Source organism: Phaseolus vulgaris, chromosome 7, assembly GCF_000499845.2.
Source record: "Phaseolus vulgaris cultivar G19833 chromosome 7, P. vulgaris v2.0, whole genome shotgun sequence".
Lineage (NCBI taxonomy): Eukaryota > Viridiplantae > Streptophyta > Magnoliopsida > Fabales > Fabaceae > Phaseolus > Phaseolus vulgaris.
In genome coordinates this window covers 24,466,614-24,487,032 of record NC_023753.2, presented here as the reverse complement: position 1 = coordinate 24,487,032, position 20,419 = coordinate 24,466,614, and the positions used below count along the sequence as shown (strand labels likewise).

General features: G+C 33.6%; 2 protein-coding genes across 6 annotated transcripts; one reads left to right on the top strand and one right to left on the bottom strand.

Moving 5' to 3' along the window:
- Positions 1-3,035: 3,035 nt before the first annotated feature.
- LOC137828785 (protein PTST homolog 3, chloroplastic) lies at positions 3,036-10,581 on the bottom strand. 5 transcript variants are annotated; one of them, XM_068635472.1, is made up of 14 exons: positions 10,143-10,558; positions 9,943-10,062; positions 9,748-9,791; positions 9,079-9,236; positions 8,291-8,998; positions 7,551-7,692; positions 7,376-7,436; positions 7,239-7,289; positions 7,061-7,114; positions 5,403-5,522; positions 4,429-4,553; positions 4,079-4,130; positions 3,698-3,837; positions 3,036-3,381 (listed from the first exon to the last, which is right to left on the bottom strand). In XM_068635472.1, exons 2-13 carry the CDS (start codon positions 9,943-9,945, stop codon positions 3,739-3,741), a joined length of 1,617 nt encoding a protein of 538 aa, XP_068491573.1. In that variant the 5' UTR covers positions 9,946-10,062; positions 10,143-10,558; the 3' UTR covers positions 3,036-3,381; positions 3,698-3,738. The 5 variants fall into 5 exon arrangements, with proteins under 5 accessions (XP_068491573.1, XP_068491569.1, XP_068491572.1 ...); XM_068635468.1 differs by lacking the exon at positions 9,748-9,791 and having other exon boundaries at positions 10,143-10,581; XM_068635471.1 differs by lacking the exon at positions 9,748-9,791 and having other exon boundaries at positions 8,291-8,890; positions 9,943-10,059; positions 10,143-10,581.
- Positions 10,582-17,836: 7,255 nt separating this feature from the next.
- LOC137828784 (transcription factor RAX2) lies at positions 17,837-19,964 on the top strand. Its single transcript, XM_068635467.1, has 3 exons — positions 17,837-18,261; positions 18,607-18,736; positions 18,899-19,964. Exons 1-3 carry the CDS (start codon positions 18,126-18,128, stop codon positions 19,569-19,571), a joined length of 939 nt encoding a protein of 312 aa, XP_068491568.1. The 5' UTR covers positions 17,837-18,125; the 3' UTR covers positions 19,572-19,964.
- Positions 19,965-20,419: the final 455 nt, after the last annotated feature.

Below are 20,419 nucleotides of genomic sequence, written 5' to 3'. Positions count from 1 at the left end.
GGATACAGCCTCTCAGTTTTGGACAGGTTGTGATTGGAATATTTCCTTATCTTTACAGCAGATGCCTCATTTTTTTAATCATATCATGGTTAGGGAGGAACAGGATATTCCTAATTGGATTCTAAATGAGTCTGGTCATTTCAATCTTAAATTGGCTAGGACTTTTTTCTTGGAACCAGGAATTCCCTGTGGTTAGGGTAAATTCATTTGGCCTTCATCTATTCCGCCTTCCAAAACTCTAGTACTCTAGAAAGTTTTTCATGGGCGGCTTCCTACAAATCAACATATTCAGAATAAAGGTTTGCATATATGTTCTATGTGTACGCTTTGTGAAAAGCTTGAGGAATCTATTCAACATTTATTTTTTGAATGTTCTAATGCTTTGCATATTTTGAGTTGGGCTCGGAAGAGTTTTCTTACTTCTCATTTCTCTAATAAGGATGATTTTATTTCTTTTATTAAATTGATTAAGCTTGTTGTGATAAATTTTTCTATTTGGATGATGTTCTCGAACAAGGTTGAGGCCTAGAGAACTATTGAGATTGTTCTTGTCCTTCCTTAATCGGTCGATCGGATGACACTTCACTTCCTCTCCAAGCAAGATCTTTCCTTCCCTCTACTCGTTCCACCTCTCGGTCTTCTCGTAGCCCAAACTCGGATGGTACCTGCAGAAGGCACTCCAACGCTCAAGTCAGTTTTAGTATACGGCACTCGATAGTCATAACACTATATGATGACGTACCTGGTTCTTGGGCCAGATTAAAGGGTTTGGGTCACGTTTAGGAATACATTACCTAGCTCTTAACCATTGATTAGCTTGATTAACTTTGCTTAAGCGTAATTAGATTCGTGGTGTCGGTCGGCCCATTGATGAGGAGATGTATTTTCATTCGTATGGGTCTCACCGGTACAGATGATATGGTGTATGAGGAATTATGCTACATTTCAGGATAAGATTGAGGTTTTTTGGGCTATTTCAGTAATTAAAGATTTAACTTGTCTAGTGGAAAATTCGTTTAAAGGTCCAATGAAGAATGATATGTTGAATTTCAACGTGATTAAGTTTTTTGGTATTAATACTCGTAGTGGTAAAGTTCTTCGTCCTCTTCCTGTTAGATGAGAGTTTCCTTCACGAGACTGGGTTAAAATTAACAATGATGGGGCTGCTAGGGGTATCCAACCACCACAACACCCAAGATCCAATCTAGAAAAAAAAAACACAACAAAAAATATTATAAATTCACAAAATCAACTTTGTATGTAGTTATAGATAAACCAAAATCAATTATAGCACATTTGTCACATAACGAGGATCGATTCTCGTTCTAGTTTTAAAAACTATATAATCTATTCTATAAAACCAACATGCACCATTTGGAAAAATTGGAAAATTGATTATGCTTGTTTCCGGAGACGTATAGCGAAATTGATTCTAGTAAAAAAATCAACAGAGACTCATGATTTTACCTCTTTTTTTTCTTTTTCTTCCTCAAGCACATAAAACTGAACAACTCTAACAATAAACCAGCTCTCACGTTCACTCATTCTGGGCACAACAAAACCAGCTCTCACAATACAAGGTTCACTCTCTCTAAGCACGGCAAGCACAACTTTCACAAACTGACACCATTGTATTCTGAATGCATGCACAACTACCCACCAATGTATTCACTATTTTTAATATATTCAGAATGCATCCAAGGTATCAAAGTAAAATAGCATTGTGCTTACGTGGAATCAACACAAATCTCTTCATTTTTGTGAAGAGTAAAAAACAACGCTCTCACCTGCTCCCCCATCCGCTTGAACACCCTCAAAAACACAGAACTAAACATACATTACACTCACTCACCCCTCCCTCCTCACTTGTGATACTTAGAAACAAACAGGTTGTTAATGATAAAGATATTTTTTTCTCTTTTTTCATTAATATCGTTTATCTTATAGGAGTCGGTGTCCCTTCTAAATTGTAGAACTCTCATGGATATGTGGAAGGTCAATAGATTATGATAGTCTAATAGCGTTTGGCACCTTGACATTTTCACATGTGAATAAAGATAAATTGAAAGCATGAGCTTGTATCTTCATTAGATACATTGAAGGTTTGAAGGGGTATAAGTTATAGAGGTTGGAACCTACAGAAGTTAAATGCCTCCAGTAGCAAGGATATCACATTCGATGATTATGTTGTGAAAAGATCCAAAGAAAGGATGAGGTAGAACCTTATAGTGATGCATCAAATTGTTTGGTGGGGTTAGACGATGGAACATTAAACGATGAAAATCAACATTTTATCTCTCACTCAAGAAGGTCAAAAGGTGTACTTTTGTATTCCAACTATCAAGGTTGATAGGAAGAGCAGAAACAATCAAACATGTACATAGGTTTAGGCATGTTGATATTATTTATTATGTTTTGACTACAATTAAAGAGATAAAAGATTCTCAACCTAAAAGCTTTAAAGAAACCATAGAAGTTATAGAAGGTCAAGAATGACAGATTTCCATGAAAAATGAGATTGAATCTTAAAAAAAGAACACAAACACTTATTGATCTACTCAGGAATCACAAGGTTGTCAAATAAAGTGAAGTGAGTGTTCAAGAAGAAAAAATACTAGATATGGAGAAAGAAACATTCAAGACAAGACTATCAGATGATGATGGGATAAACTGTAATGAATCTTTATCAAGGTTCTATCAATTTTTAACTAAAGATAAATTTACAGTCTCTTTCTTTTTTTACTTATTTCTGGTTTCTTTATTTTAGTCTACCATATGGCCCACCTTTTTCTTTCCTATATATCCAAAGAGAAATTGCAAAGTGAGGAAGAATCAGACAATCTGCCTGGAAAGGTTGAAGGTTTAAATTTATATTTAAACACTATTAAATATATCTTTCATTACCGCACTGTATGTTCTATTCTAAATTGTGTAATGATTATGAAGGGATGTTACGTATATAATTGTGCAAGTGAGGTTTTATGCGCCGGTTGCTGTTCCCCTCCATAACCCTTTTTCGCTTCTTTCGTGCCAACTTGAAAACGTAGGAAGTCATCAAATATCACATGTAAAATATCCTGGCTTCGACAACAAAAGAATACAAAAACGAAGGAGGCTACAATTCTTCCCTGATTCATACAATGATTGCGTGGTCTGAAGCTACGACTTCTCAGTTATGGACTCCCAAATCCTCCCCACTAACCCACCCTAAATTTCCTAATTTTTAAAATTTTAGACACAAATGTACAAATAGGACGGTAGCAAACGACACTCGTTAAGATTCTGCTCATTCTAGCGTCTCCCCTCCTGGTCCATTAGCTGTCAAGCCTGGTGATTTTAGAAATTCACAGCAAACCACATTTTCTTCAATCTTTATGTACCCTATAGTAGTTCATCATAATATTAGGACACTAATAAAAACCAAACAAAAATTCTGTATTGTATAAAAATTAAGAAGTTATAAGACTATGCTGAAATTAACATAAGTGCAAGCAAGCCCTAACTGATTAATGATAAAAAAAACAAGACAATAATTGAATATTTGAATATATCAGTAATCTATTCTTAGAATGTTGCACATCCACGATTTTCAATTTTCACTTGAAATCCATAGTTCGACTCTGTAATTTCCAGTGTATCTCGCAACATTTTTTAAATTGATGATTAAGAACAATCAAGATGAAAACCATCGGCTTACCAGATTATATACATCTAACAATTGACCTGAGTCGTAATGCATCATCTATCTACTCTTAGAATGTTGTTACATATGTGACCCCTTGTTACCGACTCCCTTTGAGGATCTGTTATCCATTTGCCATCAACAACAAATTTTATCTACAAGAAATAAATACAGGTATTAAATCATCTATAAGTATTATGCTTTACGAGTAAAAAAGGTAACTAACTGAAACAAATAGGTAACAAACCACCCAACAACCTATTCCAACTGCTACCCTACCAAACGAAAAGACAAAATAAAGCCCATAATGAAAAAGGAAAAAAATGGAAAGAGGAACCAGAAAGATGCTGACTCTAATTATTACTGATTCTAATTAGTATCGTTGAAGATGCACACCTCATATGCACCAGGATAAAGCCAAAGTACTGTTGACCAAAATCTGGAACTCCTGGATATTATTACATTGAACAGCATTGGTCAGTATTATTATTAAGACAAGTTAAGTTTTCTAATATAATTTTTATCACGATATGCAACGGGTTTTTTATTCTGTATCCTATAGATAACATTGGCTGATTCCAGTAACAAATCATTGAAATGATGCTTCCAATTTTAGCCTTAACACTGATCAGCATCAAACAAAGAATCTTCTACACATTCCCTCTGGTATGATCAACAAACAATACGTAATCAACAAGGACAGAATGATGACACATAATTAATCACTTAAAAGTAACTAATAAAACCTTGATCCCCCAAGGTCTACAGCACTAGTTGATGGTTGAGGATCCAGTTTTATTCGGTGATGCCAACCGTTGAAGCTACCAGCCACCTCCACAATGTCACCATCACCACAGAACTCAATCTGAATCTGGAATATGATTACAACAGAACTATCATCATGCATACAAGTTTTAATCTAAATAATCTATTTTTCATCTGTTTGGATATAAAGTCATTAGTTCGTATTGATTACCAAATACACCATATATGGGATCAAATAGAACCTTCTTTTCCATGTGAAAAAACACACTCCTGTCATCATGCATTCATTGAAGCAGACAACCACATAGCTGGATTAACATTTTAATTCAACTATAGATTCTCATAATATCAAATATGAAGTTTCTGGTCAAATTGTAAATCGATCCAATGATACTTGAAGATCCAGGAGCAGCAGATATATATTCTAGGCTACACTTCCCCCTTGTCCAACAGCCCCCAGATTTGTTGCTTCTGGCGCATCCTTTGCATATATTGTAAGGAATGTGTATACAGTTTCATATGAACTATAGTATATTCAGGGACAGATACGAAAATCTTCCATATAAAGGGAGTATTAAAACTACAGCAGCTACCCCTAAACACATAATTAAATATGGCGTTTGAAAGTTTTTTTTTTCATATGAAACTCAGCTTCGTAAATGGCATCAGCTTTGATTGTTCTTTTTGCAAAATTAGAACACGACCCTATAAAAGCAGGGATCAGGTGGTTTTATCATGCGATACTCAAGACTTGTTTTGCAACTGTAAGTTTAGGGAATGTTGAATGTTCTAATCAAATGTATGAATAATTTAAAACAATTACTCTTCAATTTTGTAAGCAATATTCCTACTGAAACTGCTTAAAATTTTGGAAAAGATAACCACTACCCCAAGAATGCAAGGTGCTCCAAATACATTACTGGATTACAAGTAAACAAGAAGACAAAGGCAATACCTCCTTGAGTCCTGAAAGACTTTCTTCAGCAAAGTGTAGTTCTTCATCTTTTTCAGATATAAGTTTTCGGGCTTTACTGATTTCTGCTTCTGCCTTGGTTTGCAACGTAGACAAGGCAAGCTGAAAGCAACAACATACATGTAACTGAGTTGTATGGATTATGGAATAACTCTCTTATATTGAATAAAAGGGTGAGAGAAAGGCTGAACGTTCAATTGCTTCTAGTTTGCTATGATCATGTTAACACTTCCACACTAACAAAAATATGTTGAATTTCGTCAGATGTGGGACACAACTTCAGATTGAACTACACTTATTCAAGTTTTAAAAGCAAAACCTTTCACATATGTGATCTTGGATTATCATCATTCCTAGAAATAACTTGCAGTTATGATATAAATTCAGGAGATTCAAATGCTTTCATTACAGGATAAGGGTGATTAGTACTCAAATAGTTGGGGAACCCACCCTTAAAACCTAACAATTAAGGAGGGAAAACCGAATACTCGAACACTTAAATACTCCACCGTGCATGTAATACTAATTGATGTGGGACTAGGAGATGAGAACACTTAAATACTCCACCGAATCCTCTATAAATTCCACATAAATTCCCACTAGCACTTATTTTAAATTCCCACTAACTTCTTTTTCACTATTATTGACTCCTCACTACCCCACTACTTATCATTATAGTTTAGGAAGCTGAAGAACCCTAAAAAACTGACCTAGGGCATCTTAAAAGACATCTGAATATTTAAATAAAAAAAATACTAAAAATAGATTAAAAATTATGAAAATGGGCTTAAGCAATTATTTAGCCCAACTATTTAAACTCCAGCCATCAATCCTTTTTCTAGATCATGTGAATTTGGACTTCGTATCTTATCTTCAAATTGGGCCCAAGTCTTCATCAACACGTAGAAATGATATATTTTCATGGGCCTATCATACAAATCAGTCAATTTCCTTTATTCCTCATATTCTTCCAAGTGCATCCTTTGGTACTCTTAATTAAAAACATAACACAAATTATAAGAAAATCCAAAATTACATTGACCCAATCAAGATCACATCACCAGGTACCCCATAATATCCAAGTTCCCAAAGGGTTAGAGAATCTTTACAAAGTTATCTCCTGATCATATGTACACATTAAGCAAACAGGACTTCATTCATTCCATCACAGAATTTATGTAAAATCAAATAGGGAGACATCCAAAGAGGTAGTTCTTAAAAAAAGGAGAGAAAGTAAACAGTACAAAATACGTTACAGTCATCTCTTTCTCCCTATTACACTTTACATTGCCTCTCAATCTTTGTCTCTCTTTATCACTCATTCAGGAACACATGTTCCTGTCTTTCTATAATCTTTACTCTTAGGTCTGTCAAAATGAATTAAGAAATGTATTTTTTTAACCTGGTGAATTAAAGCGGCCAAAGTCCAGAGAAATGTCATTTTTTATGCTAACAACTAGGCTGATGCCAGAAAATGTACATAAGAATTGAGAACGGATTGGTTCAAACTCAACTGTAAAAGCTAGTCCAAGAAAGGACGAGTGCTCAAATAACAAGTAGTCTAGCACCTAGCCAATGTAGGATCTTAGCAAAATACACACACATCTTGTAGTGCCAGTTTTCAGATACTACTCACTTACCTTTGCCTTTTCAATCTGTTCCCTCAGCAGTGAAAGTTCCAACTCCTTCTGATTCTGAAACATTTGCAAACGGAAGAGGAAAAGTGTGATTACAGGTTATATTCATAAATATTCTAAGAAAAAATAGTTAGCTTTATCAACATCTAAACCACAAAAAAGACTTTTAAATAATTACTACCAGCATGAACTTGAGATGATTTATCTCACTTTCATTTGGTACCTTTGAAGTCTGCATAATCAAAATAAGTAAAATGAATTAAGATCACAAGAAGCTGTTGATAGATACAATTTATGGATATTTATACACAAAATGACCTCAGTATCTGCGTCCTTGTCAAAATGAGTAGTTAGATCCTCATGTGGCAAGTGATCATCCCTATATATGATTTGAATGCAGAAAAAAGGAGGGGTTCAGTTCAAATGAAAACATCAATGGACTTCTCATAGTCCCAGTTGGTTACTAACATCCACACAATTATAAAATACTGACCAAAGAGGCTTATCCAAATCCAATGGCCCAGATAGATCTAGTTTGGATGTCAATGAGTTCACATGAGCCATGACAAGTTCTGATTCAATAGTCTCTTTGCTTTCCTTGGGATCATCCCCATTTGAAATGCCAGAGACATGATCTAAGAATCAAACAATAGGGGCATTGTCAAAAAGGGAAAAATAGAAGGTGTACATAAAATTTGCACTGAACGAAGAAAATATGCTGACTTTATCTGTTGATTAGAACTTTATCTGTTGATTAGAACGGGTTTGACTAAATCATAGTCACTTGTTCGTTGCCAAAGAACTTTTTTTCATTTAGTAGCCAACATTTAGAGAGAAATTTTGAGTTAAGGTAAGGTAGATCATCTATTTTTTCGTCATTGTTTTCTTTTTACTAAATATGTTGAAAATCGGAAACCACTTCTGTCAAACTCATAACTGTAGCCATTCATGATAACAGTTAGAATATATGAATATATCTTCTCATATGTATTTCCTTATCTTACGATGATTTTGTTACCCAAATTTGTTAAGAATGTGAATATATTAAATACATCAATACAATGCAATACATCTTAGTTAATATCAAAATCAGTGTTTCATTTTCTTTTATCTCACTCCCTATAATACCTTAGTTAATATCAATTCAGTGTTTCATCTTCTTTCATCTATCTTCCTCTGTATTTAAAACCCCATAATTTTAACAAACAATACATCACTACAATTAGCAATTACCTTCAACTGGATCCAAATCTCCATTCTGAATAAATTTTGCAACCTTTTCCTTCAAGTTGGCCAAAGTGTCGAGATTTGTAGAACTGCTGTCAGCAGAATGAACAATTGACTCAAGTCTGCCATCACCAGATAAATTTTCCCTAATGGAAACTTCAGAAATTGTTGTAACATTTTCAACAATATCATCATTGTCATCATCTTGACCTTCTAATGCACCGAAGTCCTTTTGCTCTAAATCACTGAACTCTTTTTCTTCAGCACCAAGATTGGAATCATTAAATGAAGTGCCAGAGTCCTTTTCCGTCCACAAGGTTAACTGTCCAATTGTTTTTCCCGTTAAACTATCCTCAGACTCAGAGTTACCAGAAGACACTGTCTCAAACGGTAATTCACCAGAGATTTCTGCAGGCATGATGGAACTTTGGCTACTGAAGTTGGGATAAAGACTATCGCAATCATCATCCACAATAGTCACTTCAGTTGGGTATAAATTCTCCTCTGTCGCATTGCTTACCACTTCAGCATGATCTTTGACTTCTCTTAGGCCATCCTCTATGGTCAAATTAGCCAAGGCTTCTTCCACGATGTCAGTACCTTCACCTAAACTGTGAGAAGAGTTAACATACAAACTACTAGAACTACTTCCCAGAAAATACTCTGATGATGTTTCAACATTGTCGACTAAACTGTCCACCTTTTCATTCTGACCTTTAAATTGCATTAGATTAAGTCATCAGTCGTGAGCAACACAAAATAATACCCATTCATAAAGAAGAAATTTAATTGACCTGTTAAGGGATCTTCAAAATCATCTGCGGCGTCCAATCTCTCGTCTAAACTAGTTTCAGCACTTAAAAAATCAGCGTCAGATTTTAATAAGCTGCTAGTGAGAAGCTCCTGAATCTGTTTATGCCCTCTCCTTCTGACAATGTTTGCCAGGTCATTCCTATAAACAGAGGAGACTAGGCTAATAAAAATAAATAACAACCTCTAACTATAAAACGAAGAGTAGATCATCAATTCGGTGGCTCAAGTATTACCCTAAAGTAATGAAATTATACTAGTCATTAAAATATTAAACATCCGTCAATCTAGTCCCTGCTTTGATGTATTGTTTTGAGGATTTTTTCATTCTCGGGAACTATTTAATGTAATTTCTATTTATGATGGAAATAACATTGAGTGAATAGAAATAAGTTGGTGTCGGTATTATAAAGTTAGAGAAGAATTAATTTTAAATTTGGAATGTAATAATTCTAACTTACTTCCACCCATCTCTCTCACTCTCGCCTCATCAATTCTATATTTCTCTCCCTAAACAACTTTAATTTCTATTTTATTTCTCACCTATCTTCACTCATCATTTATTATGTTCATTTAGTCCACTCTATTTTTTCTCCACTCTACCAGTAACGAGATTAGGGATGACATTGATGGTTTATTAAAAGAAAACTTACGCAGAGCAGTCATGCAGGAGATTCGCAATTTCATAGCATTCCAGCTAAACAAAATATCACAACTCAATTCCTTTAATATTGCAGAATTTTAGAAGCAAAATAATGAAGCAATTGAATATCGCGAGTTAACTATGCTCATTCTTAAACGCAAAAGGCGCAAACAAAACGCAGAGTTTCGAAGGAAAGCGAAAGGACCATCCGTGGAGAAGAAGCTCCTTGGTGGAGGGAATGTGGTCCTCCGGAAGGCCAACCGAAGCAAGAAATTCGCGGATATCGTTGCAGATCTCGACGTCAGTCTTGATTCTCCGACTTCTTCTGAATCGCGAAGAGAGCGAATCAAGAAACGCAGAAATTGAATGAAGAAGCAAAGACTGAGAGTGAGTGAGAGAGAAAACCTTGTTCTGGTTCTTGCGGTGGTGGCGGTGGTTTGAGAAGGACGTGCGCAGAGAGAGAGAGTGGTGGAGTGACGAAGAAGGTGGTTTGGAGAGAAAATGCAGTGGCGACAAGGAAGAATGGTGCAGGTGGGGAAGTAACACACCCATACACTTCCCATTTACACTTCCACTTCTTTAACGACTACTTAGTCTCTTTCTTTTCTCTAATTCTATGCCTCACCACATCAAGAAGCACCAGCAAATGTGGAAGACTTGAGAGTAGTTTCTTGCTTAAATAAAAGTTGATTGGAATTTAACATGCTGGAGGGATTTGCTACCACTTCATCATTGGATCGTTAAAAGGTGATTTGGTGTTGAATCAGGACCGTCAGCTTGCTGCCAGGGGTTAGCGGCGTGTCACCTGCTTCCCATCAACCAATTTCTTTCTCGAATAAACCACAAATAAAAAGTTTTAAAAATTACTTTAATAGCACTTTCTAATTTATTTACCAACATCAACCTCACTACTGTTGTATACGTGGGTGAAAAAATCATTCCCCACTAGAAATCGACTTTTTTAGATCGATTTCCCGTGTGTACGGTTTTTTTATATTGTATATAGTAAATTTAATAAAAATATATAAATAAAATTATAAATATTTAATTAATAAACTATTTATAACTAATAATTTAAATATTATTATTTGTTTTCATAACTTAATAAAATATATAAAAAGTTTAAAATTATTGTTAATATTTGAAAATATTTTAAATTTAAGAATAATATTAAAAATATATTTATATATGATACAAATAATAATAATAATAATTTTATAAATATTTAATAATGTATTGAAAAAGGTAAAATTATTTAAAATGAATATTAAAAAAATTATTTTTATAAATTTTATTATAAAAGTTTCAGATTAAAATTTAAAATAAAAAAGTATTTATAATTATTATCTAATAATTATTTAATATAATATGTATTTTATATATATTTATGAAAAAATATTTAAATTATATGGATATTATTCATATTTAATAAAGTAAATTTAAATATTTAGTAAATATTAAGTGAAATTAAATTTATTTCAAAAGTGAAATGTGAATGGATAGATCGATAATGTACTATTTTATTGTGTTTTGCCTAAACTTTTAGTTTGGATAAATAGTTTAATGTTGGTTATGTATAGCACATTTTTGAATGAAGAAGTTTATTTTTGTTTTTAACAGTTTATTATTTGTTCGAGATTAGTATTAATTTTGATTTCTATGGAATTGTCAACAAGTACTTAATAGTTAATTTTGGTGACTTTTTTACGGTATTTTTATTATAATATTTGTGGTGTTTTATTAAATAGTTTATTAAGAGACCAATTGTGCTAAATTGTCATTCTTTTAGGGTTGCGACATTTGTATGTTAGATAGTAACCATTTCGACTTTACATAATGTTGGCTCGTTAGATAAGTCATCCAAAGTAAAGTATTGCTTTGGTGAAAAGTTATAGAGATAGGATTTGTGGAAGAGCTTGTAGTGGGTGGGATTAGAAGCCTTATAATTATTTTCGTAGTTCTTCTAAACTTAGCTCACAATTGAATAAATATGTTAGTGGAAAATTGACTTACAAACTAACATTTTATATACATGGACTTCAATTAATATGTTAACAACATGATACATAATTAGATTGGGATCCTTGACTTCAGGTCAGTGGTACAATAACTTGTTGAATTTGTGTGACTCAAAAGTCTCAAAGTAATGCATAGTTTTTCCCTTAATTCATCAAAGGTACAATTTTGTGGGAATTTGAACCAATGTAGGAGACACACATTGAAAGTGGACTCCTACATCCATATATGACCATTTGCAAACACAACAACAAAATAAGAATTAAAATAATTTTGATTATTTGTGATACAAAATTGGCCCATTTGAAGATGAACTCTTGTGTTGTTGAGGGAAAGATAACTTTGTGTGTGTAGTGCAAATGGTGGGGTTTTAACTATAGTAAATTGGTAGTAGCCTTAATTTATAAACGAAAAATAATTGAGTGATAGATAAGCATAATACGTGTGAGTTGGTAAATGAATGGTATAGAAGAGATATACCAAAATGGGCATAGTAAATTGTACACACAAAATAATGTATGTATTATGAAAACACGGGTGTTCATGAGATTCCTAATGTGTGTACAAGTTGTTGATCAATGTGCCTTGAAGAAAGATAAAGCATGCATGAATGGGTGACGATACAAGTTATATACTGAATATTAATATATAAGATATCACCTCAATACATAAGAGTTTAAGCAGATTACTCCCAACCCCAAAGGGTAGAATTAGCCACGCATACTTCTAGCACCTTCCATTCTCCCAATTGGGTTACAATTCACTCTATGATGTTTTCCTCTCAATCTGGCACCCTAAGGTTGAGCCTCTAGCCCTCTATTTATCCTAGTTTTCTAGGGTTAGGTTGTTTATTGTGTCGCGCTAATGGGCTAAATGATAAAACATAAAAAATGCCCAATCTTTCTTTGCATCTTTTTCCATTCTGGGACCTTCTATCTTTATCTTTTTAGCTCAAATCATTCATCTTTAATCCAAATCTCCAATCTTCCTTAGAAATATGCAATTAACACCAAATTTGGGAATAAAATACTCTTATTCAAATAAAGATCATAAAAAATGTAAAAAAGTATAAATTCATAAATTAGGGATTATTTTATATGTAAATTAGCAATAAATCCTCATAAGTGCCTATATTTTAATATGAAATATTACTGAAATTAGACACTTATCAATCCTCTCCCAAGAATTCTCCCCTTGTTGTTGTTCCCATAGGTAACATGCCCTTATTACTTAAAGGAGATGCTTAGAAACTTTGATTTGTCCCCAGTCATGTGCTTGGAGCACCCATTGTCCAAGTATCATTGTTGCATGCTCTCCTCCAAGTTTTCCTACAAAGAAGATTTTCAAGTACAAAGATTTGGTCCCCTTATAAATGTGGGTCCATTTGGTTTACATTCATCATTTCAACCTTTACTACACTTGGGAATCCACTTCATAAAGCCCCTAGGAACAACATATTTTCTGATTTTACAGAATCTGATAGAATGACCTCTTTTCATGCAGTAGAAGCATGTAACAACCGGTTGTTTCGATGGTCCAATCGGTTGTTTTTCTGGCAGTTTCGAAAAAGACTTTGAAATCTATCTTGCTTGTTTTGTGGGTTAAAACCCAGTCCAGCTTTTCCAAAAACACCGTTTTGAGATGTCAAGACATTCTCAAAGTTGGATTGACCTTTAGAAAGCGTATCCACAGTTTTAACAAAATAATGGACTTTCTTTTCAAGATTTTCGCAATTTTCACAAATAAGAGTATCACACTTGCAAGAGGAGTTTTTGTAAACTATTTCAAGGTTTTCAAAATCTGTTTTTGAATTTTCCAATTCCTCTTCCAGTGTTTTGACTATGTTTTCAAGCTAGCTATTCATTCCCTTTAACCGGTTGTTCAAGAGGGCCAATCGGTTGGCTTCTTCATGTGTTTCTTGAAAGGCTTGAAGCAATTGACTGTAATTTTCAGATTTTAAGGAGTTAGAAGAACTTACACTACTTAAGTCATCTTCCTTTTTGGCCATGAAGTAGAGGTTGAGGCTTTTTCTGTTTTGCCTCCTTTTCTTTCGTGTTTGACTTCTTGACCTTACTTCCTTTGATTCATTATGTTCCCATGAGTAGCTTTGAGTGTGTCCCACATCTCTTTAGCAGTTTTGCATTTTGATATCCTGAAAAACTCATTAGTATCTAGTGCAGAAGCTATTATGTTTTGAGCAGTACAATCAAGTTTGGCCATCTTACATTCTTCATTGGTCCATTGGGACCAAGGTTTTTCAATAAAAGAACCATTACTTTTAAGCTTTGGAATGAAAAGGGCCATTCTCGATTGAATCCCAAATTCCTTGATCAATAGATTCCACAAATATTTTCATTCTAGCCTCCCAATATTTGTAATTCAATCCACAGAATAAAGGTGGTTTGTAGATTGAAGCACCTTCCTCAAAAGATAGTTTTCCAGCCATAGAAAAAGATTTTCGGATCAAACTTGATTATCTTTCAAGTACCAAGCTCTTGATGCCAATTGTTAGAATGTATGGCTTTAAACTAGAGGGGGTGTGAATGGTTTAAAGAGGGTTTTCACAAACTTTTAAGTCTAGAATGAAATTACTTCGAGAGAACTTGATTAAGAAATCAGTTTGCCAAAAACACAAAGCAAATAAGCACAACATCAGAAAAACAATCGGTTGTTTCACAGAAACAATCGGTTGTTTATACCAGTTCACAAATATAAAACTAAATTTAAAGAGTTCAAGGGATAGAGAGATTGAACACACAGGTTTATACTGGTTCACTCTTAACCAAGAGCTACATCCGGTCTTCCCAGAAACCACTAGGGAATCCACTAAGCAATCAACCCTAGATTACTTACAACACCACCAAAGAAGTGACCTTGATCCCCTCAAGACACACACTTCCTTTGACTCAGCACAAACACCACTAAGAATGTTGATCTTGACAACCCCAAGAACACACAACACTTCTCAGCTTCACACACAGAGTTTCTTCAAAGGTACAAAGGATTACACTTGTTACAGAAAAGATCTGAAATCAATACAAGATGAAAATCCTATATCACACTCTTTTTGATCCAAGCAATCTCAAAAGCAATCTTCAACTCTTCAAAAGCAAAATCAGTGAAAAACTCAAATCTGTTTTTCTTTGATTAAAACTCAGTTCTTGTTTGTTACAAAATCTGAACAAACTATTTATTGCATTCAAAGACTGGTCAAAGCATTTAAAACTGGAGCGTAATCAGTTATAAAATCATTTAATGCTCAGTCAAAGCACAAAAAAGTTTTATGTTATGGTCCCAAAACAAATAATCGGTTGAATGCTCGAATCAATCGGTTGTTTTGATTTGACAGCAAGTCAACCATCAAAAATAGTTTTCAACCTTTCTAAAAACACCTAAGTATAAAACAATCGGTTGTTTCGACAAAACAACGGGTTGTTTTTCACTTAGTTTGAAAAACACTTTTCAATTAAAAGGTTTGAGAATGCTTAAGCTTTGGATTCAATCAATAGTGGATTTAACACATAAAATCTATCACAGATCCTATCTAAAGACAGCTCAGCAACAACAAGCACAACCAGTCTTCCATCAACCTTCAAAGGGTTTGGATTCTTCAAAGCTTGAACACACTTGATTCAACAAATTTTCCTTGCACTTCTCACCTTAATTGCTTAAGAATTACTGATTCTAATTCTAAAAAGTGTCACCTAATGAATCAACATAAAATCAACTCACATCACTATCATTATTATCACTTATATGTTAAAATTTCTTATTAAAATGTTATTTGTAATTACCATATTGTATTTGTTATATCATAAATAGTTAAATAATGAATTATAAATTAGGAAGAAAAATAGATAAAATTTGCATTCATTTAAAAATTGAGAACATAATACATGGAATACTACTTGATTAACTAACATAATCAATGGTGTGAAGTCGATGCCCAAGCAAGGTTGGGATATGTTTTTTCTTGCGTGTTCAGGTGTGTGACATAGGAACATTTTGTTTGAATGACTATTGTGTTCTCTAATGTCCATTTCAGTTCTTATTTGGCTTAACTTAGGTCTGTCCTTTGAAGTTATTTTCATTTTAAGATTTGAACAAAGTATTGATTCAATGTAAAAAGGCTCATACTCTTTCATTTCTAAGTTCTACAAAGAGTCCTTCATACCCATGGGAAACGTGTTCCAATGTGTACACGGGAGCAATGCACATGTCAAAATCATGGTGTGCGTGATTGCATGCAACAAGCACATGAGAGCATATCAAGTGAAGCTTTTGAAATTTGCTACATTCACACCACAATTGATCTAACCGGACTAAGAATCGCCCTATTGGTTGGATTTCTATCGAATGTTCTATTTCCTCAACTATAAATCCCGTGTTCCTCCTATCAAAGGTAAGCACACTATGAGTTTTATCTTTGTTTGCATCTTCCAATGTCTTTGTTTGCATCTTCAAATGCCTTTGTTGGCACTTCAGAGTAGATATGACTAGCTACAATCATGGTTGTCACATCCTTACCTATATGTATGAAGAATTTGGTACAACGGATGTATACTGTCATGTCCAATGAAAAGATTGGAAGGTCCTTATTTTCTTAAGCACGAAGTTGATCGACTTGAAAAAATTTGTTGTCATATATCCCTATCATTGGTCGTTGTCTCATGCAATAGTCAACTTCACTCTCGAGGAGTCATCCAACCATTGTGTGACTTTGTTGTTCCCCGCTTTTAGTATGTTTTGTAATTCCATACGTTGTGAATGTGTTACAAATACATTTAAAAAATTAGAAAAATCGGTAAAGCAAATTATGAAATTAATAAGAAAAGAGATAAAGGAATTTTATCCATATTCACAACATCTTTCTTAATGGTGTATTACTGAATCTACTTATGAAGTTCTTTGTTATGTGTCAAAAGCAATTAATATTGTTGGTCCGTGATTATAATGCACAAATTTATTGTACTTGATTATGTAAATTAGTATAAATACATTATGTGTGGTATGCATTAGACACACAACATTCAAATAACTATTCTTATTATACATACAAAACATAAATACTAAATGATAATTCCAAATGTTACATGGGGTGATTGACAATATGCACGGGATCGATAGTGTGACGTTGCTACTGGTGGAGCTAGGACGATTGGTGACTAGTAGTGGAAAATTGAAAAACCTGGAGTAGAAGGGGAAAACTCATGAATTGAGATATTTTAATTTTTAGTGAAAAGAAGTGTGAGAGAATGAAAGCTTAAGAAGAGAAATGGAACTCGTGGTTGTATATATTTCTCGCTCTTTTTTTTAATTGTATTTGATTGTTATTTGGTTGTGTTAAGGTATTTTTTTTTAAAAAACAATTATCATATAAGGTTTTTTGGTTAAACAATTATGTTATTAAATATTTATATTGTTTACTTTAATATAAACAAGTGGATACAGCTAATTTTGAATATGATATATTTTATTTTAATATTTTTTACGTTAGAATAAAATTTAAAATACCTCTTATGCTGACCTTGGAACTTTATCTAATGTTTTTATTTTATCTTTTAAAAGCATAATATATATATATATATATATATATATTAAATATTAAAAATTAGTTGTCAATTATGTCAACAATTAAGATACACGGAGAAGAAAATCTCTTAAAAGCTCATTTGTATAAAAAAAAATCTCAAATATAATATCTATTCATATCTAGAAGAATAAAATCAGAGGAGAAGTAAATATAATTTAAGTATCTTTTAAGAGAGACCAATTGCAGTTTACCGCTTACTTTTATCATTAAGTTTGTTTAAACTCATTTTATTATGAACCCATAAAACATTTATTTGATTAAGTTTATAAAAGCATGACTTATTTATAACTCCTGTTGTAAGTTATTTTTTTAACTTGATTGAAGAAATTATACTACAAACTAAGCAAGGCTTGATTAAAAGCATGGTTATACTTTGAGTTGGAAGCACCAGGAGGCTATTGTTATGAGGTGATGAGAACAAAGAGGTTGTTATAATTGGACTTCCAAGTTGACATTTGTTTTGGAAGGCTTGGCCCATCAATATATAATTGTTTTCGATGAATTATTCTATACACAACTCGAGGAGCAGGCTTTGTACTTTATATACAAATTGTGATAGCAGTGCCAATTTAAACTCTGCAAGAGGGTCCAATATATAGTGATGGAAACTTCTGTCACTCAATTATATATGGGTTTAGAAGCATCATAGTGCTGAAAATTTGATCAATCAACCCTGTTCCTCCGTTGACTCAAGCTATATAAATTTCTTCTCTTGTGTCCTATCCACCCTCCTAAGTCTAAGTGTGTGAGTGTGTGGGGAGAGAAAAAGAGAGAGAGAGATGGGAAGAGCTCCTTGCTGTGACAAGGCCAATGTAAAGAAAGGGCCATGGAGTCCTGAAGAAGACGAAAAGCTAAGAGGGTTCATAGAGAAACATGGTACCGGAGGAAACTGGATTTCCCTCCCACATAAAGCTGGTAAGATTTTCTTTCAACCCTTTTCCCCCTTATTCACAAGTTTATTGTTTTAGTTTCTAATCTATGAAGCTTGCAGAAATTAGGCCTAAGGTTTTAAAATGGTCTGGTATTCCGACCAAACACTAAGGTTTTTGGAATGTCTATTGCCACATTTGTGCATAATTTCCAGTGATATCAAAGAACACGTTGAAATCGCAAGTGTGATCACAGTTTAAAACCTTTGATTGCTCTCTTCAGGCTGATGAGAGTAATTATAATATATGTTGACATACAGGGTTCTTAGATGGTCAATTTCTTTCTTGTATCCTGTGTTCCTGATGGCTTATGTTAATTTGTCTCAAAAAGGTTTGAAAAGATGTGGGAAAAGTTGCAGACTGAGATGGCTTAATTATCTGAGGCCGAACCTTAAGCATGGAGAGTTTTCTGAAGATGAAGATAGAATAATATGTACTCTCTTTGGTAGCATTGGAAGCAGGTATTCTTTATTTCACTTAATTTCCACTTTTTTTTCATACCAACCTTGGATATACTTCACAGACTAAATGATGAAAGATGGTGTATCGACATGATATTGATTACTTGTACTTTTAGATCTGCTACATGTTTCTTTTTTGGGAACTCATTGTGACAACTGTAGGTGGTCCATAATAGCATCTCAGCTGCCAGGCAGAACTGACAATGATATCAAGAACTACTGGAACACAAAGCTTAAGAAAAAAATGGTGGGGACAATGAACCCTTCAGCACTGAAGAAGCCTCACCAAGTTACCCTTTCATCCATGCTTCAAAACTCAACACCCTCTTCATCCTCCTCCTCATCTTCATTCTCATTAAAAAACAATCACAACTCGAACTATCAACAACCCTATGTGCCTTTCACAGGCTCTGAGGCCATTTCATACGCAAGTCTTCTGAGTGGCAATTCTTCTTCTACTCCAGCTTGTTCCAGTTTTGAGAGACTTTACCAAGTTAATTGTGGTTTTATGTTAGGGGGTGAAACAAGTTGCAGCTCTTCTTCAGATGGAAGCTGCAAGAAGAATCAGATGAGTGATGTGAAAGAAGGAGAAGTTGGATATGTTGGTGTTGGAGGTTTTGGTGACCAAATAGGTGGCCTTAGTTACCTCTCTAGTGGGGTGGAAGATACCCAAAAGTTGGTGTCCTCCAATGCTGGTAGGGCTAGTGGGTGGACAGGTGAAGAAAGTCCATTAGACTATGGTTTAGAAGAAATTAAACAGCTAATGAGCACAGGTAGTTGCAACAACTTTATGTTTGATGACAGCAAGACAGGGGAAATGGTGATGTACTACTGATGGTGACAAGCAAAAATGAAGAATATTTGAAGGGTAATGAAGGGGATGAGTAGTAGAATGGGAAGATTGAGAATTGGAGTTGGTGTGTGTTTTTGTGGGAAAGGTGGTGTTTGATTGGCCCACTTACTTTTTTTACAGTACATGTTGGAAGTTTCCTTTGTATCATTTCCTTGGTGCAGGTATTATTAACCCCACCATCACCATGGATGTGTCCAATAACAGATGAATCAGAAAGGAAATGAGAAAGCCTTGTAAAGTAGAGTTCCTATGAATCCTTCTTCCACCACATTTAGTAAGAGGATTGCACCACCAATCCACTACTTCTATTGTTTAATATTATGTAACAATTTTGGCTTCCAATCATGCACCTAAAAGCACTTTTGCTTTAGCTTATTCATCATCGTTTTATTATTGTTATTATTTCCCCCATTTTATTTCATTTACTTCATCCTCTATCACCATAGATTGTTTATATTAAAAATCACATATCAATTAAATATTATAATATTTTAGAGTATATAAATAAATACAAATTTCATCTTATAAATTAATTATTTTATAAGATTGAATAAACTTAAAAATTTACTTCTTAATAGTTTACTTATTTGTTGATTAATCTCACGAAATTTTAGTAGTTTACTTAGGGTTTTAGAATTGAATACCATATTTTTATATGATAAAACTAAAACTTATAGAATTAAGGTTAAACCTAGGAGCTAAATAATTATTAGTTTTTAATTGAAAGAATGTATGGATAATTCACAAAAAAATTAAAGAATAATTTTACATTCATTTAATATAATTAATTAATTCGAAAATAAATAATAGTAATAGCTACTCAGAATAAA